Source organism: Equus caballus, chromosome 1 (genome assembly GCF_041296265.1).
Source record: "Equus caballus isolate H_3958 breed thoroughbred chromosome 1, TB-T2T, whole genome shotgun sequence".
In the NCBI taxonomy this organism is placed as follows: Eukaryota; Metazoa; Chordata; class Mammalia; order Perissodactyla; family Equidae; genus Equus; species Equus caballus.
This window is the reverse complement of record NC_091684.1, coordinates 145,715,097-145,740,038: the sequence shown is the minus strand read 5'-3', so window position 1 is coordinate 145,740,038 and position 24,942 is coordinate 145,715,097. Positions and strand designations below refer to the sequence as shown.

Below are 24,942 nucleotides of genomic sequence, written 5' to 3'. Positions count from 1 at the left end.
TCCAATCGGCAGCTGTACCACTTCAGTTCTCTATTTAACTAGCAACCTTTACAACGGAAGTTTTTCTCTTTTGTCTTACAGAGAGCATAACATGGCTTTGCTAGAACAAGAGAAATAATGAGTAGATTTGTTCAGTGTTCCACACGTATTTTCCCATGAAACCTTTACAGCAGCAGTCAGGTAAGCCAAGTCGATCATAGCATCCTGGACCTACAGATAAATTGCCCATAATTGCACACAGCTAGTAAGTGGCACAACTGGCCCTTGAACCTCTAATTCCTGCGTATTCCTAAGCCTATGGTCTCTAGGCTGGACTCGCTCCAAGTTGTCCCAGAAGTGAGGGCCTTCCCTGTGATACAATCTTGCCCAATGTGGATTATCAGAGCAGTTCAGTGGTGGTGAGGAAACACAGACAAGGGGAAACCGACCCAGTCAGGCTGCTTCCCCTGAGGCCAGAGAGCTAGGAACAACAGGGACCGAGGATGGCAGATCAATTGGGGAATAGAGAGAAAGTCAAGAAATAAGCTAATAGGTATATGATGATTTTAGGAAAATTAGGATATTTTAGAAGGGCTCTTTCTTATCTTACGGAATCAGAATTTTTATTCTTATGATTATATTATCATATACTTGAGGGATGTACCATATCTTACTTGTCATGGTATCTGACCTGTTTCCCCTCCACTCTGCCTCCCAAATGCTTGGCAGAGTATGATGAGTGAATTACTGAATTAACATGTGCTGATGACTATCACTAGAAACATTAAGAAAACTGTCTCTATCCAACTGACTGGGTACTGCTTGAGCTTTTGATGTGCTTAGTCAGTCTCTAAAAAGCTGATTAAAATTTAACTATTGAGCAGATCTCATACTCTTGTTGCCTAACCCTGTTGGCAAATCCAAGTGGGAGGCAAAATATACGACGTGAGCACAGAGCTGGAGCAATGATGACTTCACAGCTAATGCTCTTGCCTCAGGTAGGTGTCCCCTCTCAGGGAGCGTGAGCAACCAGCTTAGGTCTGGTGGTTTGGGCAGCCTGTCCCTAAACAGCCCCATTTCTTACTGTGGCTGCACCAAGGGGTGGCTTAGGAGAGACTTTTGGCCCTCCTCAAGCCCCTACCTTAATTTTCACCAGAAACTCTCAAAGTTACCCATAAGTATTTCAACCTTAGAATAGTGTGTTACACCTCTGCAATTTTAAGACAAAGCCTAGATCCTCCATTCCAACCAGTTGGCTGCCTCTAAGCGCATACTATAAAAATTCTGAATCCTGCGCATGGTTATTTATTCAACAAATATTTATTGAGTGGCTACTACATGCCAGGTGCTGGGAATACAGCAGTGAGGGAAAAAAAGACAAAAATTGCTGCCCTCCTGGCACTAACATCTGAGTAGGAAGAGACAGATAAACTATGTCAGACCGGAAGGGAGGGGGCAAGACAAGGATGGGCTAAGGGTGCAGCAGATTTAAATATCAGGGAAGGCATCACAGAGAAAACAACATTTTAGCAAAGACCCGAAGGGAGATGTGTGGATATCTGGGAGAAGAGCATTCCAGATGAAGGAATCATCAAGGACACAAGGCTGGAGATAGGATACTGTATTCAAAACTCAGGAAGAGGCCAAGGTGACTGAAACAAAGTGAGCAAGGAGAGCAGTAGGAAATAAGGTGAGAGAAGGAGGCCACTCAAAAGACAGGATGTATTCCAAAGGAGATATCAGAGAGTTTAAAGCAGAGCAGAGAAAAACATACGATGTGTGGTGGGGGAGATGTGAGGTCAAGGTGATTGGCACAGAATACACAGGTGAGAATTAAGTGTATGAAACCTGACCCTTAAGTTTGGTTGGAATGGCTGAGTATAGAGAGAGAGAAAGGAAAGCAGCTTATCTTGCACGATGCACTTAAGGATTTCAGAAAAACAATGTTTCAGGTAAAAATAAGCAGTTTAGGGGCCAGACCGGTGGTGTACTGGTTAAGTTCATGTGCTCCACTTTGGCAGCCTGGGGTTTGTTGGTTCAGATCCCAGGCACAGACCCACGCACCGCTTATCAAGCCATGCTGTGGCAGGCGTCCCACATATAAACCAGAAGAAGATGGGCACAGATGTTAGCTCAGGGTCAATCTTCCTCGCAAAAAGAGGAGGATTGGTGGCAGATATTAGATCAGGGCTAATCTTCCTTAAAAAAAAGAAAAAAAAAGAGCAGCATTTGTTGCCTGATGCATTTTAAGTGATGTAGGAAAGAGAATGTTATGTATGGCAGTGACTTTATTCACTTGAAGGCAGTGACTAAACATCTGTGAGGATTAGTTAGTGAGGGGTAACTGAACATATTAAATCAAGGGTGCTTGAGAGGAACACTAACGAAGCATTTATTGGAGGTACTGGAAAAGATTTATCTTTCGGGAAAGAGTTGGTTTGGATGAGGGTCTTTACAAAAAATGCAAAGTAATTTAACATTTTTTCAGTAAGGATTCAGTATGCATTTAATTGCTGGAACTGGCTTAAGTATGGAGGACCTGAGTTAGGTGACAACCTAGCAAGGGATACAAATATAGGCAGAAGGGTTTCTAAATTTTTCCTTACTTCATGTATTTAAGGGCTTAGAATTTTGTTCCTGTATAATTCTTCAAGTTTTTCTTTTACAATTATTTTTGGCATGTGTAGCTTCTGACTTGAGTGTCTTGCCCAAGCTTGTTAATACTGGCTCTTTCTTGAACCACCGTAAACTACCTATTGCTCCTAGATCACTGAAACCTTCGACATTATGATGAAACATTGGACTGCTCATCAAGCATATGGAGAAGAGCACATTTTCCTCCTTTCTCTTGGTTTTGAGGAACCCAGCTTCCTTTATAAAATCTCTAAATTTGGTTTTCACTATTGACCACTTAGCCAACCAGAGCTCTACGGACTTGTGCCCTTGAACCTTGAGGGCTACTCCTAAACTCAATGCCAAAACTTCAGAAGGCAGTTTTATCAGATTTTCTCAACTTGAAAAAACTACACCATGGCAACCTGAGGATAAAATAATTACCTACACTGTCTATGGACTGCTGTACCCTTTAGGTTAAGTGTAAAAAAGATTAGAACAAGTCAAAGATCTAATTTTTACAGAGCAGATGCCGTCTCAGATCCCCATCTGAAAAATGGGTAGGAGAGGACTTGTTAGCTACGACTTGGATTCCTCTGAGTATTAGGCAAGCAAATGCACTTAAAATGCCTAGCACATTGCCCAGCACAGCAACTGCTCAGCAAAAGTTAGCAACTGTGTAATCCCTTGTGCTAAGTACAGATCCACTCCACAAATGAAGACAGACTGGAAGCAAAGTAATGACCCAGAGTCACAGAGTGGCGGAGCTGAAGTGCGTTCACCCTGATATACACTAAGGCTTCTATTGTGCCATTCTACAAAGTGTAGGGGGAACCAGGAAATTAAGTAGACCCCCACACACATACCAACTGTTCCCACAGTTTTAGGGCTGGGAAGGGCAGAAAAGACTACGAAATCCAGAGCAACACAAAAAGTGCCAGTTCCCCAAAGAACCAAAGACCAGGGTACTATGGCTGCCCACAGCCCTCAGAAGTCTGAGCCATCTCATCGGCACGACCAGATCCACTAGGGACATTTACAAGAACTTCTATAAAGACTCATTCTCACATCGAAAGGTGGCCACAGGGCAAGCCCTTACTCGCACCTTTCACTTTGTTTGAGCACAGAGACCGCTGCATTTACCAAGAATTGGACCGTTTGGATTATTCACCACTAGTCTATATGAAGGAATATGGGAGGCTTTAAGAGGTGGTATTCACTATTTACCTTGAAGGGCTTTCCTAGAAAAGATGCCTTAAAAAGAGGGGTGTGGGGGCAAGCTCTAAGTTTAGTGGTTAAGTCTCCAACACTTCAACGGATTGTGCTGTCCAGCTACTGAGGTGAACTGTCAAAGTCAGACTTCTTTCCCAAGAACAAAGACCAAAAGGCTGCCTTTATAGCTCTAACCCTAGTCAGTACTTTGGGTTTACCTTCAGAAAGGGCTGGAGGACTACCACCTAAAACGCTGGAAACAAAGACACATACACTTCCAGGTGTGGATTTTTATTTTCACAAAGAGACAACAATGCCTTCCCACACATACAAGTATTTACAAAACCCAACTGATTCACCAATCTAGAACCTGGGTTTTTTCCACTTCTCAACATAGTTGGGAACATGGAAACATTAATACCCACACAATTCCCAGAGATGGAATTTATCCATCAAACAGTGCAGATTACCTAAAAGTGCACTTACCTGCACAACTCAGTCTAAGAACCTCAGTGATACAAACCTCATGGCCAAGGTTTCATTAATCTATTTGGTTTCATACCATGCAAACCTGAACAAGTGTGCTGCTACACTAAACTGAAAATCGGTTCTCATTTTACAATTAAAAAGGTTCTCAACGCTTTAGCAACTATACAGAATATGAAGGTTTATTTCAAAAAAGAGTACATTTTTTTAAACCAGGATACACAGATGCACTTAATGTAACAGTACCTTCTGCAAAAATAGGTTACATAATACTCAGAAATGCAAGGAACAATCTTATTCTCTAAAAATTAGACAGCAGACTTTTTAAGCTTAGACAGCCTTCAAAATGGAGGCTGAAAAGGCTTGGTGACAAGAAGTAACTCTAGAGCCTGACACCACAGAGCTAATGCTGCAAATTAAACTACTACCACACGGCTGCAAACTATGCATATTCACACTGCGTTAAAATGGTCTTGATTCCAATCTTTTCAAATGTGTCTCAGTGCTGCAAGAAAAAAAGTTGAATGATACACAAAACTATTAAAAGTTAAAACAGAACTATTTAAACATCTTCTCCAAAATTGAGAAAAGCAATCATGTTAAATTTTAAAAAAAGAGAAAAAAGGAAAAGTCTGACAGAACTCTCAAGCAAGTCAGAGGTCCTCTTCATAAGTAGTCAAGTAAAGTTTACAGGAGATTTCAATAAATTATCTTGAAACCATGGCAGAGAGCTAATTTTCAGAATCGTCGTGGAGGTCCACCCTTAAATGGCTTAAATCCGGAGCCACTTCCTCTTGGCATGGAATTGCCACTGATTTGTACAATTCTATTAATTGGGGATGCATTACTGAAAAAGGTTTAAAAGAAAAAAAATGTCAGAGATCAAAAGAACAAATAATTCTAGCTAATACCTACAAAGTGCTTATCATTCATCAGGCACTGTTCTTTGCACATTACCCACACTAGATAATTTACTCTTTTCAACAGTCCTGTGAGATAGCACTATTACTAAGCCCACTCTACTGATGAGAAAATTGAGATCTGGAGATCAAGTAACTTGCCGAAGATCACAGGGCTAATAAATGGTGGAGCGAGGAATTGAACTTAGGCAGTCTTGTTTCAAAGCCCCTGTCTCTTAGTAAGCCATTTAATGGTACACACATGAATAGACTGGAGCAGTGGCTCTCAAAGTGTGGTCCCCAGATCAGCAGCATCAGCATCAACTAAGAACTTGAACCTCTGAGCTAGAGGACACCATTCAAGAAACATTTCTGGAATTTTTATATGTATAATGCAACATAGTAGGCACTAATGAGTGACACAGAGAAAAGACCCACCAAAAAATGCTATAACAAATTTGGGAGATAAAAACCCATAGTGGAGTGGTTCAAGTAGAATAAAATCAGATTACGGAAGTGGAGTGGTTCAAGTAGAATAAAATCAGATTACGGAAAGGTGTGAATGCCAGGCTGAGGAATCTGGATTATATCTGTGACCTAGAGAAGCTGCTTGTGGTTTTGGAGAAGGTCAATGGTATAACAGAACAATTCCAAAAGTTTAGTTTAGAGAAAGTGTGAATAACGGAGCAGGAAAAAGACTAATCTGGGAAGATCAGATAGAAGCTGAAATGAGGAAGAAGGCAGAATATCTATTATAAATATTTTTCTAAAAAACTGAACCACACTTAGAAATTTATAGTAGGAATGAAGAAAGAAAAAGATGAGGCCCATGCTTTCCCTGTCTGGGTGAATGAGATGTCTAGTGGCACTGGCAAATTAAAAGAAGCTGGAGGCAACAAATGGGACATGAAGGTTTGAAGCAGGAGAGGAATGAGTTTGCCTGTGACCTTGAATTTATGGAGACAGCAAGGCATTTACATGGAGATCACAATATAGAGCTAAAACAAAGGGTAATGTCTAAAGTTCAACCATTTGAAGGAGCCAGCAAAGGAAATCAAAAAGGTAGAAAGAAAATTATGGTGCATTAGAAAACAGGACTGTTTCTGGGGCCAGCCCCATGGCTGTGTGGTTGGGTTTGCGCCCTCCGCTTCAGTGGCCCAGGGTTTCACTGGTTCGGATCCTGGGTGCAGACATGGCACCACTCGCCAAGTCACACTGGGGTGACGTCCCACATAGCACAACTAGAAGGACCTCCAACTGGAATACACAACTATGTACTTGGGGGCTTTGGGGAGAAGAAGAAGAAGGAAAAAAAAAAAAAACGATGGGCAACAGATGTTAGCCCAGGAGCCAATCTTTAAAAAAAAAGAAAGAAAAGAAAATAAGTGTTTCAAAAAAAGGAAAAGCAACAGTGGGATACAGTGCTTAACCACCAAGAAGCCTGAGAACTAAGAAAATAAAGGAATCTGTATTTATCAAGAAAAAAGGCATTGGTGACATTTAAAAACCAAAGGCAGAATGAGTGATGAGGCTGTACAGGCACAAGTATAAAAAACACTCACTTCAGTCTGATGGTAGATGAGACCAATAGAATAGTAGTAACTTAGGTGACTAAGCCAAGCCAATATCTCTTCTAAGACAGGGAATGGGAAAGCAGGAAGGGAGAGGCCAAAGACTTGCCAGCTGAAGGGCCACAATGGATGTTGGTGGGAAGAGGAAAGGAAGCTCGTCTCTTAGCGCATGAACAGGCTTTGGATTAAATATCCAAAAGTTTTGCTAGAGTTATTTGAAAAGGAACGAAGCAGAACATACTTTCAGTTTCTTCTTCCTTTCTAGGAATTTTAGGAACGATAGGCAGTGATCAAGAAGATGGGTCCAACATGAAGTTAACGTTCATTATCTTCCGGATTCTGAGATACTTATATCTATGCCAGAATGCCAATCAGTTAACTTACAATGAGGAATGTAAACCAATAAATTAACATCAGCTGCCTGCATATAATCTCCTAGAGATTTTTAGTTAATATGGGGACATGTTTGGGCAGACCTAGAGTTGTTAACTATTTGCAATCAATCTCTAGAAACTATAATGACCTTTAAGGAAAAGATAAAGGTATGGTTGCATGCTGGCAAAAGAGTCTTAACTGATTAACTACTTACCTTGCATGTTGAGATATCATGCCTGCTCCTGTCCGTCCATCACCCATTCTCCTTGCATCATGGTAGCCAGGCCCTTGAGAAGGTGGACCATGCCACTCTTTCCTTGGTCCACTTGTGTCCCGTCCATGCCGTTCAACCACATGTCGTTCTTCAGGATAGTGCTAAAGCGTAGTTTATTAAAAGAGAAGTCGTGACACCCTCAGCCTCATGCCAATTTACTTATGCTGCTGTGCTTTTCATGTGAGAAGCAAATTAATAAAATGTCCGAGAAGATAAAAGGATGACTAACACAACAGCATATGAAAACGGTGTCCATCTATTTTGTACTGAGAAGCTACTTGGGCTTCAGGATAGGCTATGGGGAAATGATTCAGCACTGTAACTTCTATTTCTACACCTTTTAGCACCCGTGTTCTTTTTGACCCTTGAGTATTTCCAGATCTATATATAATGTCTGGATCTATATATATGTAAGAAGGCATAGCGAGAGGTCAAAACCTTAAGACAAATTAATGTTGGGTATTTGATCAGCATGCAAACAGCACATGGAAACAGGAGTTGTCACCTCATTTTACATAGTACTAGTTGGTGCAGTGGCTCTTACAAGGTCTTACGTCCATGACTACAAAAAACAGGGTAGTGAACATAAAAAAACAAAAGCCATAGAACTAAGGATCTGAGGAAAGAAAGTCAGAAGTTATGAAACTCAGCCTACAGGAAATAAAGCTGAAGGGACCCCACAGAGATATAATACTGGCAGAACCTCTTATAGACTTACATTATGAAAAACAGAATTTTCAAGGGAGGAACAGGATCTCCTGCTCAGGACACCTTTCCTAAAAGGATATCTGAATGCAGTAGCTAGTCTATAAAACTGCCTTAAGTTTTACTCCAAATAAGGCAGACTATCCGGATTATACACCCAGTCTTCAAAGTTCTGTTCAGGGTAAACAGCTCAATGAACTGATCTACTGAACATTTCTATTTATTAGAAACATTAAAGCTCATAATGCCATCAGGCCCGATCTGTTTCATAAATGCTCTGGATGAAATGGAAAATGTACATTGATATTAGCTAGAATGCCAAGGGATTAAAAGATTTTCTAGTAAAAAATGTTGCTAAAAAACCTAAATATGTATTCAAATACAAAACAGAGCACCCAAGTATAATGCAAGTGGAAGGATGGACATAGACACCCAATTCAGAATTCTTTTTTGATTAATACTTAAGAGGATATTCTATCTGTGCTACCATCAACCCACATGGCAGTATTTCATCAAGAGAATGCTTCCAAATTAGGTGAAAGGTTTTTGTTCCTTTGAATTGCTAAGAGATGAAGACAATTTCCTCTGTCCAGGTTCATTAACTTACAAAACAGTCAAGTCAATAAAGTGTCACAAGAGTAAAAAGCAATTAAAAAATATAAAACATTCCACTTGCCTACCTTTAAAAATAAAAGAACAAAAAAGAGATAAAAGTTTTATTTCAGTTCTACACATTTAAGCTCTTTAATAAAGTAGAAGAGCAATGAGAGTATTAAAAAAAAAAGGAAAAAGGGAAAGGGAAACCCAAGTAGGGGCCAAAGACTTCCCAGCTAGTTTGAAAGCCTCAATTTCTTCACAGGGAATAAAACCAAAATGATCATTAGGAAGGCTCATCTACCAAATCTAACAGTTCTCAGATGTCAGCAGGAAGTTGAACAGAAACGGAGTAGGAATTCCAAGCCTAGTATCTTACTTCTTTGGACTACTGATGTTCAACACTCACAGCAAAACATGGGAAACAGTCAGATCTTTCACAAGAAGCTAGTCTCCTTAGTTAGTCTAACTAATCTAGGCCACATCAAAAGGATAAGTCCTCTAACTCTATTTCTAAAGAGTTGACACTAACCCTTCACCAGCACTTACCTGGGCTCCACTCCCTCGGTCTGTGATCACCCCTCTGTCTCCTTCTCTGCTGCCATAGCCTGAAGCATTACTGCGATTTCCAGGGGGCGCCCCTCTCACACTGTGTCCTGAGACTTCTCTCCCAGATCGTTCTGGCCTTTCAACTCTTCAACAAAACCCCAAAACATATACGATCAGAACTCTATTATAACTTTTTTTAAACCCAAATGTATTATTTCCTAGGAGCTGGGCATGAGAGACTACACACATACCTTGTTTCCCGTTTGTCGGTGGACATGCCTCCTTCACTTTTCCAGGAGGTTGGTCTAGATGGGTTGGGCCCTGCTTCTCGAGGATGTCTAGGGTGAGTCATATCAGGCCTGTCATGGATGATCACGGTTCTCCTTTCATCTCGCTCCCCTCGCCTGTCTGTTTCTCTAAGTTCATTTCTTGGTGGTGGAGGCTCATTTCTTCTGGAATCACTAAAATTTTTGGGATACCTTTCAAAACCTGGATCTTCTCTTCGTGCAGTAGGGCGTGTTTTTTTCCCTTCACTTTGACCCACAAAGCGTTCTCGCCTATTGATTATCGAAAACAAAGAACAAATGTCCTGAGAAGTACTTACTTGGCCTTATTCCGCTTAACTTTATTTGCATAACCTACAATAATGACACCTTCTTTAAAAATTAACTTAAGGCAAAGCCACCAAAAAAGCCACCATTCTTTTTTTTAAAGTTTTTTTTTTTAAAAGATTGGCACCTGAGCTAACATCTGTTGCCAATCTTTTTTTTTTTTTGCTTTTTCTCCCCAAATGCCCCCAGTACGTAGTAATATATTTTAGCCGTGGATCCTGCTAGTTGTGGCATGTGGGACATTGCCTCAATGTGGCCTGACAAGTGGTGCCATGTCAGCGGCCAGGATCCGAACCGGGGAAACCCTGGGCCACCAAAGCAGAGCATGCGAACTTAACCACTTGACCACGGGACCAGCCCTATTTCTTAAAGATTTTATTTTTCCTTTTTTTCCCCAAAGCCCCCCAGTACATAGTTGTGTATATTTAGTTGTGGGTCCTTCTAGTTGTGGCCTGTGGGATGCCACTTCAGCATGGCTTGATGAGCGGTGCCATGTCCACGCCCAGGATCTGAACTGGCGAAACCCTGGGCTGCTGAAGCAGAGCACGCGAACTTAACCACTCGGCCATGGGGCCAGCCCCTACAATTCTTGATTATAATATTTTTTTAAATTGAGCTAAATGTCTGGCATGAAGATTGGGCTTTTAGCATCCAGGAGGAATTACATCAAACACTCAAGTCACGACCAACCCGAAGGATGTTTCACTGCTCTGAACAGTGAGGCACATCCAAAGCCAATAGCCCTCCCACTTAGTTTTAAAAGTTAAGACGATAAAGCCAACCTACTCAACCTTGTTATGGTGGCCTATTAAACTAATTTTGAATACTGAATCACATTTCCATTAACAAAAGCCAAAACCAAACATATGACTTCTGAACACTCAGTTCTGACCTGTACACCTTAATTAAGATTTTAATAGAGAACCAAACTTATCACTAGCAAGGCTCATATACCAAATACAACCATTTTCAACCAATCTATTTACCTTTCAAAAGATGAAGACTGTACTGTTGAACTCTCAGGAAACCTGCCCCTCTCTCGGTGATCAAAGTCATTAAATCTATTCTGTTGGCGAGAGTAGTCAGATCCGTGGCCGAATCGTGCATCTGTATCTAGAGACAACTTTTTATTCTCACTCCAGTAAGGGTCATCTCGCCTTGAAGAGAAATATTTGCTCATTTATATAAATTAGTTTGACAATAATCAAATAACACTTAGTTGGAGTTATACATACCACATGCTAGGAACTGTGGATACAGAGGGCTAATAAACTCAAGACACAAAACATTCTGTTACAAGAACAAGCTAGCAAAGAATGAAGTAATAAATACATAAAGCCATATAGTGTTAGAGGAATTTCACAGGAGAGAAAATAGTTGAAAAATTATGTTTTAAAATTATTAAATGGAAAAGACAAATAAGATATAATACTTGATACCATTTTATAATAAAATTCCAACCAGCAGTATACAACCTTTTCAGCTATACTTTAGAAAGGTTAGAAGTAAGTCTCAAGCACAATTCATTCATTCCACCTATTTCTCCACACAGTCAACTAAATCTCACAGAATTTATATTAAGAAAATTAAAAGACTATACCATAGTTTTGAAATCTATTAAGAAGTATGAACGCAAACACACAACAGAATCTCTATCCTCGTTTCCCCAAGTTTATGACTTCCATTCTTGTGCTATCTGCACTACCCTACAAGAATTTTCAAAATGGGTCTGAGTTAAGAGCCATCATTGAAGCCTACTATGACCATGTATTTCCAGTCATAATAATGGACAAGCATTTGGCACTAGGAAAGGAAGAAGGGAAAGAAGAGCAGACTCTCCCTACTTGACAATGCACTGGGTCCACTCCAGCATTGCAGTCATTCCCATCCCTGTTGACCATGACCTTTTATTCCAGTGATGGTTGCCTGTACTTTCTAATTCTCGTTAGTCTTAGCTTAAAGGGAGTAAGATAGCAAGTGTAACTGTTAAAGAAGAAAGCAAGCAACTACCTATGATCTACATCCCGTGGGCGTTTCAAAGAATTCCTTTTTTCTTGTTCATAACGGAGCTGCTGCTGTTGCCGTCTCAGTTCCTCTCGTTCTCGAGCAATACGTTCAGCTTCTTTACGACGTTCCTTCAGACAACACAGAAGGAAGAACCAAGCAATGCAAAATGAAAACATAAGGTAAGTATATGTGCGACCTTGTTTTAATCCTGTCATTAAGAAACCATCATAGGCAAACACCAGGCAAAACACATACCTGGGACAAATAAATAAACAAATGTGACTTCTGTGATCAGTAATCTAGGCTATGGCTATTGTTCTGCCACATTAAAAATAACAGAGCTTGGGTGGTGCAAGCTGGCAAGTAATTGGGGAGGTAGGATTTAGTGTAATCATTTGACTGAAACAAAAGCACCTCAAGGGAATTAGAAACAGAGTTCATATGTATAGAGACCAAGTGCCTTAAAACCCTGGATGCAATTCTGCAAAGAGAGGCATTATTTCCTTCCAGCCTTGGGAAATCATTCCCACTGTAACATGTAAGGAAATAGTTATGATTTTCTAAGGTTGGGATAGTGACAGAGCCTGGATTACAACTACTCTGGACTCATAGTCCTATGCTCAGACTATTAGGCTGCCATCATATTGCAGAGTTCAAGTTATTATTACCAATTGGCTAGAACACAGTCACTACAAAACATATTTTTAACTAGCACCTAATTCATTGTTGTCTTTCAGGGACACTTAATAAATGTGCATTAGCTGAACTCATTCTATAGCTTTACAACAAGTAAAGCAAATTTTAGGGCAAAAATCACAGGGTTGGAGAAAGGTCAGTTATTTAAGATGAAAAGATTTTCTGACTGCACCTGTTCAATACGAATGCGTTCCCTTTCCAAGCGTTCGCGTTCCATTCTCTCTCTCTCTAGTTTCTGCCTTTCAATTTCTAGGCGCTCTCTCTCTCTCTGTAAGCGTTCCCGTTCTTCCCGTTCACGGATTATTCTAATGCGTTCGCGCTCTCGACGCTCTCTTTCTGCAATCTCTCTTCGTCTAACAAAAATCAGTATTTAGAAATACTTAAATTATGCTAGCACTGTGTGAAAGAGAATAGCTTTGAATTTGAATTTTTCCTTGAGGTTGGCAATTTTAAACTTCAATTTAATCTAAGTAGTTTTAAAATAATTGGAAAAAGAACTCAAAATAAAACTTTAAACAGATTCCAGTACTGTCACTTATTTATTGACTGTCCACTGAGCAGCTGAATTTTATAGAGTAGTTGCCTCTTAGATGATTCCTGTTTAAATAAAAATCCCACTATAATAGCCCATTGATTGACTGACATTTTAAAAAGGAGATATTCTACTAATGTATGAATTTACAAAACTACAACTTCTATTGTTTTTGATAGAAAAATTTCTATATCAGGTATATATTCTATCTCCTTAAACAAGGTATACTTTATTTTGATGACTTGGGATCATACACATCAAGGTGAATTATACCAAAGGCTATAATAATAAAATGGTTGCCCTTAAGGGTTTTTTGGAGTGTTCACTGGCTCATAATAGATGGCTCCAGGTAACATGCTTTTTTGAGTCAGGAGGTAGTTCAAATGTCTGCTCAATTAAGTTGTTGTATTAGGCTTCTATCGGTGTCTTTGTCACTTCCTCACTCTAAGGCACTCAGTGCAGTTTGTCTGTCAGTGTACCTTCCTCTAGCAACCCAGTGGTTCTCAATGGGTCAGTCCTGCCCCCATGGAAATCTGAGGGGCATTTTTAATGATCACAATGACCATGGGGCTGTGACCAGCACTTAGTGAGTGGGGACCAAGGAGTCTAGGTATCTTATGATACATGGAATAGTCAGGATAGTCCTGCACAACAAAAAACTGTCCAATGCTCCTAATTCCTTTCAAACGCCATAATGGACATGCCTATCATTAAAACAAAACAAAATCATCTTTAAAAAAAAAAAAAACCTGAGCCTAGAACTTAACTCATTTTTTATAAATGCTGCTTGGTTTGTTTGCTTTGGCATGGTTTTATATACACTAAAATTTCCAGGAATGCAACCCCATGTAAACAGAGGGAAAATTATACTTCCTTGAGAACTTCATCAAGAGTTGTTCACCATTTCAGAAATCACGTCATAATGTCAACACCACTCCTGGTATTTGACTCACCAATACGACACACCAGTATCAGTCTGTGTTTGTAGCTGTCACCTTCTCATTGAGTCTAAAGAGGGGTGCAAACATCTGCCTACGTCATGAGGTCTTCCAGAGAGTCATGCCTAAACATTCATATCTGGAATACATGCTTCAATATAAATTACTTTTACTTCTCCTTTATATCAGAGTTAAGGTATTATATCGATTTTTTGGAAATTATTTGTATGGGAAGGTGTATTACGTCATCAGTTTCACTTCAGAATAGTAAAGAGGGTACTGCAACTTTTTTTATATAAAAGGAGTGTTGGTCTGGTAGGTTTGAGAATCGCTGCTCCAGTAGCTCCCACTCTCACTCTCCTCCCAACTTGTCATCTAAACAGAAAGCTCAGCATATTGGGACTTCATCAGAAAAAGAGAAAATGGGTTCTGAGTAATGCAAGGATGATTTCCTTTTATTAAAGTATGTGGCAATTATAGTATTCTTTAAGTTGGTAAAGTATCTCTAGTAGTTCCTAACACTCTTGTGAGTGAACAGATGAGATCCCATGATGTGCCCTCTCGACAAGATGGGTTAATATTTGCAAATTTCTATTGTAAAATATTTTCACAAGAATAGTTTAAGTGGCATCCACAAATTGACATACGAAAGCAAACTGGTCCTCATAATGAACTGCTGAGGCGCTGCCACTGAGAACAGAAATGTCTGTTTTGCTCTCTGTTTTAAAGAGAATGCTTGCCTTGGGACAGAGCTTGAACACAGTAAGGTTCACAGGGCAAATCTTCCTCCACTTGGGCTCTAATCCAAAGTACAACGAATTTTTCCTAAAATGTCAACATACTATTTGAACACTGTAGCTTACACATTGAGACTATCTTATCTCAAAACCAATTTTTCCTTTAAAGTCATGTTTTTTATGGCGGCAGCTTTGGAGAAGAGGAAAGAGCATCGGACTTGGAGTCAGAAGACTTGGGTCTGAGTCCCGACTCTGCCACTCATGAGCCATGTGGCATTGGAGGAGTCATTTAGCCTCTCTGGGCCTCTGTTTTTTCAGTTATAGAATGGGCATAACTAACCTTAGGGAACTGTTGATAAGGATACTAGATGGAAAGGTCCTGTGTAAACTAAAATACTATGCAAACTTAAATCATTAGCTTTTACTGCACTTCTTAAACGTGGCAAAAAGCTTTCTGTGGGACTACAATTTCCAGGAATCTGATTTATAACTAGTGTTAAAGATGTACTGATAGTTAAAGACAGGTAGAAAAGAGGCTCTCTTCCTACCTTCGAAGTTCCACTGCTCGTCGCAATCTTTCAAAACGAACTAAGTGTTCTCTCAATCTTTGTTCCTTCATCTTTTCAAAAGGCAAGATGTCCTTCCTTCTGTAGTCTTTATCCCTTTTTTTATCTAGGCTGGCTCTCTCTTTTTCCTTGCTTCTTCCATGAATCTATAGAAAAAAATTATAAAAGGACTAGAAGTTAAAATAATTTTGGGTTTTCTTTTTCAAGTTCAGCTGGTCATTTAAAAAGCTTAAATAAGTAACAACATTCCCTTTTTCTTAGATTTCCTAGCATAGAAGTAGGCAAAAATGGTTATAGAGATACCGAATTATCTTCTTTGGGAAATAGGTGGCATAGTATACAGCATGCCTCTCAGAGACTTACTTTCTCATATCTTCCTCTTCTTGATGGCCTACAGTGATCTCCTTTAGTTTGGTCTAGTATTACCATATGTCCTGGACTCTTTGAACCTAAGAGGAAAAAAAAAATTAGATACACAAATGTCCAAAAAATATTTCCAAAATATTTAAAAAGTTAAAAAGGAAAATGTAATATAAAAATGCTGAATTCATAGACATTCACAAACGAATAAACGAAATAAAAACCCTTTTTCTATGAGAACCTAAATGCAAAGAGTTTTTAAAAAATAACTCAAATCCACTAACATAAATACTTTCAGTGATACCAAAAGATCCCAGCTCATTTACACAGCTATAAGTCAATGACCGTTTGAAGTCAGCCCAGATTTAACAGTAAACAGGCTTAGCTGGAAGAGCACGTCTGTTCCCAAGAGCAGAAAAGGAGAAGACGATTAGTCCTGTTAGACCTCCTTTTCTATGAGTGACATCTAAGCATGAAGCTTAAATATTTATCTAGATGGTGATCTCAAGTTTTCCCTTCCACAGTGAAAGTTAAGTCATAGAATGCATTAGAAAGGGATTGAGAAGAAAGATACATAGCATACTTATTCGTTTCTTTTCTTCACTCTTTTTAATCGATTCTGAAGTTTGGCCACTTGATCCATTATCATTCTTCTCATCTTTACCTTCTATTTTCTTAGTATCCTTGCTTTCTTTTTTTTCGGATTTCTCAGACGACCTTTTCTCTTCTTTTTTAACAGAGGCTTGTGTCCTGACCATACCACCCCGCACAAGAAAACAACAGAATGAGAACTACTTCATCAGTGTACTAAAAAAAGTCTGTGTGCTTATCAAAAGAATAGATCCTTACTTGCTACTTCTATCACTCATATTTTTTTTGTCTCCAGAGCTTCTTGAACTACTCTTTTCATCATTTTCTTTCTTCAATTCTTTCTTAGAAGGATCACCTTTAACCTGAAAAGTTTAAGCCAGGAAAAAAGTCTGTAAGTTTTAAGGTTACATTTTTTTTCCCTTCTTCTCCCCAAAGCACCCCCATACACAGTTGTATATTCTAGTTGTAGGTGCTTTCGGCTCTGCTATGTAGGACGCTGCCTCAGCGTGGCCTGATGAGCAGTACTAGGTCCACGCCCAGAATCCAAACTGGCGAAACCCTGGGCCACCGAAGCTGAGCACAAACTTAACCACTCGACCACCGGGCCAGCCCTTAAGGTTACTTTTCTTTTTTTTGTTTTTTTTTTGAGGAAGATTAGCCCTGAGCTAACATCTGCTGCCAATCCTCCTCTTTTTGCTGAGGAAGACTGGTCCGGAGCTAACATTCGTGCCCATCTTCCCCTACTTTATATGTGGGACGCCTGCCACAGCATGGCTTGCCAAGCGGTGCCATGTCTGCACCCGGGATCTGAACTGGCGAATCCCGGGCCGCCAAAGCAAGAACGTGCGCACTTAACCGCTGCGCCACCAGGCCAGCCCCTAAGTTTACATTTTTATGATTACAAAAAGTACGTTGATGATAGAAAATTTGGAAAACATAGAAGTAAAAAAATAAAAATGAATACATAAAAATAAAAATCATTCTTAATTCTTCTCCCTCCCAGTGTGACATCTTTAAATTGAGAATTACTAGCCCTAAAGGAAATTCCTTTTATAAACAGTTAAGCAAGCTTACTTTTTCAACAGAAATCAGCTGTCCATGCAGCTCAGTGCGATGCAGATGTGCAATACATCTGGACACCTCTGTGCTTGAGGACATAGTTACAATGCCATAGCACTTTGCACCGGGACTTCGAGCATTCGTAACCACCTTCGCACTCAGAACCTGTGAGATGAAATTATACTTTAGAAAGTTTTACAACTACTTATATTTCTAAATAGGTGAAACTGAGACTATTCAAATTAAAGGATCTATTCAGGATAAAGCACAAATTTAGGATATATACTATTCTGTTTCATAGTCTTGTGATCACCATCTACTTTGCCTGTAAGGACTTAGTAAATATTTAGAGGAATAATTTAAAGTGTCAAAAAGCAATTTAACATACTTTCAGTTTTTCTTTTTGTTTTTTCAAATACATAGCCAAAATACGATTAGTCACATCAATGAAGTAATGGCACAACTAACCAAAGCAAAGAAATAATATTCTCACTTAGACTTTGGCCAAAATTTCCCTATCACAGGTCTACCTTGAATCTCTTAGAGAAGAAAAAAGGATAAGTTTTTAGAAAGTTTCTAGATGAGTATTAACACTTTTCTATACTGGGTCACTCTAAGAAATTTTCAAAACTGAGGAAAGAATCTGCTGCATGTAAAAAAGCACCCTAAAAAATACACCCTAAAGAAACCGCTTTCTATCTATATACTTTTAAAATTCACACCAATATTAAAGTGACAATTTCAACTATGAAATGAATAGTTAAGAGAGACAAGGATGGGTGCATGAGAAGAAAAGTGAGAGAGAACAATCTAGAGCTGAACAAAGAGGAACACAGACATAAGGCCAGGAAGAGGTCAACAGGGAATTCAAGAGGTTATGGTATGGGTGGCTATAAACTACCAGCTTTTGTCTCAACTCTGGAGAGGCTGACTTGCCCCAACAGCCATTCAATTTATTTATTTATTTTTTGCGTGAGAAAGATTGTTCCTGAGCCAACATCTGTGCCCATCTTCCTGTATTTTGTATGTGAGACGCTGCCACAGCATGGCTTGATGAGCACTGTGTAGCTCCGTGCCAGGATCCGAACCTGCGAACCCCGAGCCACTGAAGTAGAATGCACCAACTTAACCACTATGCCACCGGGCCAGCCCCTAGCCATTCAATTTTTAAGCCTAAAGTCTTATTATCAACTGAGTGGTACCCCTATACAGCTTTAGTCCTAATAAATACGAACATTAAAATATTGTTTTTATATCTCTAACAATAAATTATTGAAAATAGAACAAAAAATATGCCACAGCTGATTACAGGACTAGAGTTCTCAGTGTTCTGTATCTGACACCTACAAAAACCTCCTTAACACTCAAGCAACTCTCTAATTAAATGAGAAGAAAAAACAACTCCTAAAATCAACAAGATAGATTTTTGTAACACTCATTAATGACTATTTACCAATACTGGTCATTAATTTAATAAGTATTTGAAAGCCTACCATTTGCAAAGTATAGTAGATAAGGTCCCTGCTATCAAAGAGCTAAAGAAAAAACACTAAAGTAGATTATATATAATGAATACTGAAAACTAAAATGTAAGGGAGGAATTAGTGAGTGCTCTAAGGGATACAGATCAGCTACAATTCATTTCGACAGCTATTCACTCAATATTCAATTCATTTAATTATTGACTATTCTCTTCTGTTAGGTCTTCCCTCATACGCCAGAGAAACTTTTCCTATGAACCAACCACAGCAAAGCCTCTGCTTTTGCTTTCTTGGTACTGTGCACTCTTCCTTTGCAGCACATATCACAACTTCTGATTAAGCATATTTTCATCAGTTTTACATTTTTCTCCACCACTGTACTGGAATCTATACATGACGTGAACCACATCAGTGTTGGTTTCCTGTGATTCTCTATGTCATTGTCTAATGTTAGTCTGACTATATTTTCCAGATGACCAGATCAGCCTCAGCAATTCTAGGTCCTAGAAGAGTCATGAAGAATGTGATGAATAAAACTCAGTCCTTGGCTTAAATGGGCTCAGAATATGAGCTTTTAATACAAAGATCCCCAGGGCTCAAAGGGAGACTATATTATGAAACTTACCATTACCACAAAACTCAAAAATTATGCCTATAACATCCCTGAGAGAAACAAGAAATTAGATGATTTTATATAATACTGTCTTGAATACAATCCCTGTTTCAAATGGAGATACTAGAAAGATGGATAAAAAGGTAAAAAGAATGTACCTTTCCATATTTGCCAAAGAGGTTCTTCAAGTCAGCAGCTTTGGTATTAGAAGAAAGTCCACTAACCCAGATATTTTTGGTCGAGCTTCCACTGCTACCACTAGTACTGCTCGTACTTCCTAGAACACATTTACAGCAGATGGTTAAGTATCTCAATCGGAATTGTTTTTTAACAAAATTATTAGGGCCATATTCTCTCAAAATCATAAAATCCTTTCACTTAATTTTGATAGTATGACCTTACTATATCAAAACCCTATGAATTCTCTATGATTAAAATCAAACACAAAAACAGACAATACAACTAACAAGGAAAAAAGTCTGAACATTTGTACACTTCCTACTGCATGAGTTTTAAGTCAAAGTGGATAAAAAAATCAATTATGTGTCTTGAACTTTTGCTGTTAATACTTTATACTCTCCCACTGCACTGAACAGAAGGCAACCAGGAGGCAGACTGCTTAATTACCTACAGCTGTTGTGGGCTTTAGATCCTGAGAAATTAGGAGTGCAAGAGGGAAAAGTCAAAGCAAGAGAGAAACTGTTTCCAAGAATTTAAATGTTTAATAACAAAGACTAACCAACCAGCTCATCTTCATTCTCTATTAGAGAAAGGGGGAGAGAAAACGGGATTACATGCAGCTGGGGAACTCTGGATTTAATTAAAAAAAAAAAATCTTCTAAAACAAATCAATTACAAGAATAAGACCAGAGACTTGGAAATCCTTTAGAATAGGCAAATGGTTATATGCATCATTTCTGTACTATTTCCATACACAAATCACAGTTTCATACATATAGATGCCGCTCCTTAGAATATAGGCCTAGCCAGTCACTCTTCAGTGCTTTTCTTCAAATGCGCTTTTAGAAAAGAGAAATTTTCATTCATTTGGTTTTATTTGGAAAAGAATTCTTACCCACTTTAAGAAAAACTGTACATAAGCAATTAAAGGTAACACTTTTTATAACTTCAAGTTATTATATGTACAAAGAGTAAAACTGTCAAAGCTTTAAAAAAATTACATGCCACAAGTTTTAGTTGAGAAACTACTGTCAGGGCAGACTTACGAGGAGACGACACATACCTGACTCAGAGATCGATAAGTATTAATGGGTGCTGCATTTCTGTTCTTAAGAAACACATTTCTCAAAGGGTCTGCTTTACTTTATGGAATGTTAACTAGAAATGTGTCTCTTTTTTATGTTACCAGTAACATTTGGGCCCAGTTATTTCTCTAACTACAGAAAAAGAAAATCTTAACAGGAAAACATTACGACTACTAATCTTCTAAATTTAAAGGATTGTATTTAATAAATTTATTATATCCAATCCATTAACCAAAACTTTAAGGGATGTGGGTATTGCAATTAATTGTCAATTACAAAATCAATCACCAAAATTTCCAACTACTAAAATATATCAACAAAATACACTAAATCAACCAGAGGATATATAACACTTCTTTTTTAGGCAGTGAAGAGGCATTTGAAGACTTTGCAGTACCTTAATAGTGTTATTTTTCCTTAAAATGCTTTTTTAGAAAACAAGAAATATTTTTCAAGTAAACAGCATAGTACAAGAAGAAACTATAGTGCATGGCCACAGGATAATTAGAGACTTCTCAGTACAGAAAGCAATCAAATACTGCACCTTTAAGCTTACAAGAATTTCAAATAAAATTACTTTCCTACATAAGACACCCATTAACCCAAAATAAGTCAAACTAAAATGCAAATTCTGAGGAACTACAACACTGTATGCTGGCTACATTACTAGAAGTGTGCCCTGATTTAAATAATGAAAAAAGTAAAACCAAATGTTACAGACTGATTTTCTTTTAACTACTGGACTCCACAACTATACACAAGTATCATTTAGAGCACACATTCTACTAAACAGAACAGGGAAAAGGTGGCGATGATATGTAGGAGTCACAAATGACTGCGACTAAAGAAAAAATACTTCTGAAATTATAATCTAAGAAAATGAAATCTCTCTATGAACATTCAACATAGTTGCTTCCACACAATGATAAAAAGACATACCAAATGGGTTTTCAGCATACGCAGCCCAGTTTACAAAGTCAGTAATTAAAGGGTAATGCTTCAATCACACTGAGAGTTTACTGTAATCTAACTTCACAGTTTACACAAAGGCCATCCAAAATTTTTAGTGCATCAATTCTTAAGGACTAAATGTCAAAGAAAACCCCAGGCAAATATTACTTTTTAATGAAAATATGCAATTTATTACTGAAATAAATAGGAAAAAATCCATTACCTTTGTCATCTTTGGATGATGTCTTGCTGTCTTTAGATTCCTTGGAAGAGCTAAAGAAGCAAATCACCAGAAGAAAATTGAAAACAAAAAACAAAAAAAACACAAAAATCGAACAGCTTGATATTGACTATATTTCAAACTAGTGCTATTCATACAAATTAACAATTCCAAAGGCCTAGATTAGGTTATTTGAACAAATGATTCCCTTAGGATTCTTGCACTGATTCTCCCCAAGATGCCTGAAGATCTAGATTTTCTGAAAATTCTATTCATGGCCATCTTCTCCAGATTTCAGGACTGGGACTTGACTTCATTTTGTGTTCTTAGGACTGACAGTTGTTCATTAACCATCATCACAAGGATTTTTAAAAATAAAACACAAAAAAATTGTCAATTTGAAAAAAAAAACAAAAAACAACAAAAAAAACCAAATATATGCTGACAATTCGACAATGCAATCAGTAGGACACACTGCATAATACGAAGATCTTGAAAATTTTTTTAAAGTAACTTATGACGGTCAAAAATATTTATAGGCAGGATCATAAGTACTAATTACTGTACATGGTCTTGAAGCCACCCCCTTAATGTAGAGTGATCTTATTGAATGCTGGAATTCAGTATCGTAAAGAACTGACATAGAAAAACAAACCTCTTTGCTTGACCAGAGGCCCCAGTAGACGAGGGCCCTTTCTTCAAAGTATCCTTTTCTTTGTCTCCAGATTCTGCTTTCTTAGAACTTTCTCTGGCTTCCTTCTCGACAGGATCACCCTTCACGCAGTCTTCCTTCTTACCATCTTTATGGTTCGCATTCATCTCATAATCCTTGCTTTCCTTCTCCGGGCTCTGTGCAATGGCGTCCTGCCCATCTTTTGGCTTACTTGCTTCAGAATCTGTAATTTTCACATTTTTACCTGTTTCTAGGAGGTCATCACCATCAAAATCCAGAGTGATGGCATCTTCAGCCTGGATTGTGACCGAGATGTTGTCATCCTCAGCTTCTTTCACAGTCGCATTAGCTTCCATCTCTTCATGAGCTGTGTGATCAGCCTCAGCTAGGTTCCCTTCTGAAGGAAGAGGTTTAGATACTTCTTGTGTACCATCACCAGAACCTGCTATATCTAAGAGGATTTAACAGGAATAAATATGGCAAAACAAGAAGTTTAAACAATTTCATATTCATAAGCTAGAATAGGACCTAGAAAATATAAAGCCAGTTATTAGCACTGATGGAAGGTTAGGAAAAAAACACAAGGGTATTAACTAACATAAACAATCCTTTACCCAGGATCACTTATTCTTCATGGAAAAAATGATTTCTACATATAAATACCAAACAACAAAAGTGAGGAAATGGTTCCATCCTGAGGATACCAGCTCTTCATTTCTGGTTATAAGTTAATGGCATATGGAAGATTTTTTTCCTCCATGAGATAGTGACAAATGTGCAGATTTGTTATTCAATGTTCCAATCATCTCGGGAGTTAACCCTCATGACCTTCAGAATTCCCATGGTGACGTCTTGAAAGGTCACAGTCTGAGGCTATCAATCAGTCTTCAACGTGTTTCAGGGACCCATCTTTTTCGCTCTTCTTATTCAATTCCTGAGTAGTCCAGAATCGGATGGAAAACTGCTACAGAAGGTTCCAAAGGTGGCCTGCTCCATAACATTCGGGAAATTGGTTATTTCCAGTCTTCATCCTGTCCAGTCAGTCCCGCAATTACCATTTTCAAAGATATCTTGCGTTCCCCCAGGATAGAAAGGCTTCGGGCATGTGAGATTTGCAGTCAGTAGCTTGACTTCATCATGGCTTCTAGGCTTTTTATTCTGCCTTGCTTAGAACCTGCTCCACGTCCTTGCTAGTCCAAGGTAGGATCCTTTCACTTCTGTCCAAGAACTCTTCCATAACCTCATACAGACCATATATATTGCTACTGATGTCCCTGGAATTGTATTGGATGAGACAGGTCTCCTAAACTACTAAAACTGTCAGAAGACTGTATGAAAGTTTCTCTGAGCAGCAAACAAAAAGTCAGTCTCCTGATCACCCACCATTTTTAGGACTAGTTTTAAAGTTAATTATCCATTACACACCAGGACTCCAATAAGCACGTATGAGTTACTGCAGTGCCAGTCTTAAGGATGTAATCAACTTACCGTATGCTAGAAGTTATTTTAAAAAATAAGATTAAAAACTGGGTTAAATTAAAATGGCATTGTCCACTACAGTAACTGATATGTACCATTAGGTTAGAACATATCGCAAGTGTTAAAAAAGAAAAATTAAAACCAATTGAAAAATAAAATCAAGATGCTAACTCAATTCACTAAATTGATAAATTTGAAAATGAACTCATTTCAAAAATAAGCCTTCAAATAAGGAATGCTTTTTTTTTTTTACATAATTTACTGTTTTTCCAAATGTCAGCAATTTTTAAACTCTACTTAGCATCAAACATACCTTTCTCATTTTCTTCTTCCTCACCATCCTGAAATTCAAAGAATAATCAAATGTAAAATGAATTCATTTAAAACTGGATTTTAGTAATAGTACAAAATCAGTCAGGTTAAATTGGTGTGTAAGTTAATAATAATTAGGGATATCTATCACTAACAAATATAGGATATTCCAATCAGAACCAGAGCCCTTTGAGAGAAATGTGGCACATGTCTGGTATATACAATTTTAGAAAAGAAAACAGTTAAATCTTTCAATGATTAGATCAACAACAAACTGGATTATTTAGTTTCAGTTTTCAAAACTAGCTTACACAAACTGAATTTTACCCATATCAAAGAGCTGCCAATAAAAAGACTGACCTGATTATTTTATGTGGCTAAGTTCAATGGCACTGTTAGGGCGTACTATTCAAAACAGGACCCGAAAGTATAACCTAAAGACATACACTTTCAAAGGCTTGAATGCATATTATAAGCAAAAAAAAAAACCCAAAAAAACACTCCCTTTTTAGGCATCCCAGAAGTAAGAAGAATGGTTATCAAAGTAATTAGTTTCAAATTATTCACTCCTTTTTATCTGTTGAAAATGAATTC

General features: G+C 38.3%; 1 protein-coding gene across 6 annotated transcripts in view; it reads right to left on the bottom strand.

The window, feature by feature from the left end:
- Positions 1-24,942, bottom strand: part of SLTM (SAFB like transcription modulator) — a 68,750-nt gene that overhangs the window by 21,271 nt on the left and 22,537 nt on the right. For 2 of the 6 annotated variants that reach the window (XM_023616590.2, XM_023616605.2), the window contains 16 exons: positions 24,350-24,377; positions 22,540-22,954; positions 21,888-21,937; positions 19,607-19,725; positions 17,370-17,519; positions 16,554-16,657; positions 16,288-16,454; positions 15,708-15,793; positions 15,327-15,490; positions 12,744-12,924; positions 11,879-12,003; positions 10,855-11,025; positions 9,509-9,814; positions 9,258-9,402; positions 7,350-7,510; positions 4,080-5,137 (listed from right to left, as the gene is read on the bottom strand). In XM_023616590.2, the coding sequence (XP_023472358.2) occupies positions 5,029-5,137; positions 7,350-7,510; positions 9,258-9,402; positions 9,509-9,814; positions 10,855-11,025; positions 11,879-12,003; positions 12,744-12,924; positions 15,327-15,490; positions 15,708-15,793; positions 16,288-16,454; positions 16,554-16,657; positions 17,370-17,519; positions 19,607-19,725; positions 21,888-21,937; positions 22,540-22,954; positions 24,350-24,377 (2,481 nt within the window). In that variant the 3' untranslated portion in view covers positions 4,080-5,028. Of the gene's footprint in view, positions 1-4,079; positions 5,138-7,349; positions 7,511-9,257; positions 9,403-9,508; positions 9,815-10,854; positions 11,026-11,878; positions 12,004-12,743; positions 12,925-15,326; positions 15,491-15,707; positions 15,794-16,287; positions 16,455-16,553; positions 16,658-17,369; positions 17,520-19,606; positions 19,726-21,887; positions 21,938-22,539; positions 23,009-24,349; positions 24,378-24,942 lie in introns of those variants that run through there. The other 4 variants (XM_023616584.2, XM_023616602.2, XM_070235831.1 and 1 more) reach the window with 3 other exon arrangements.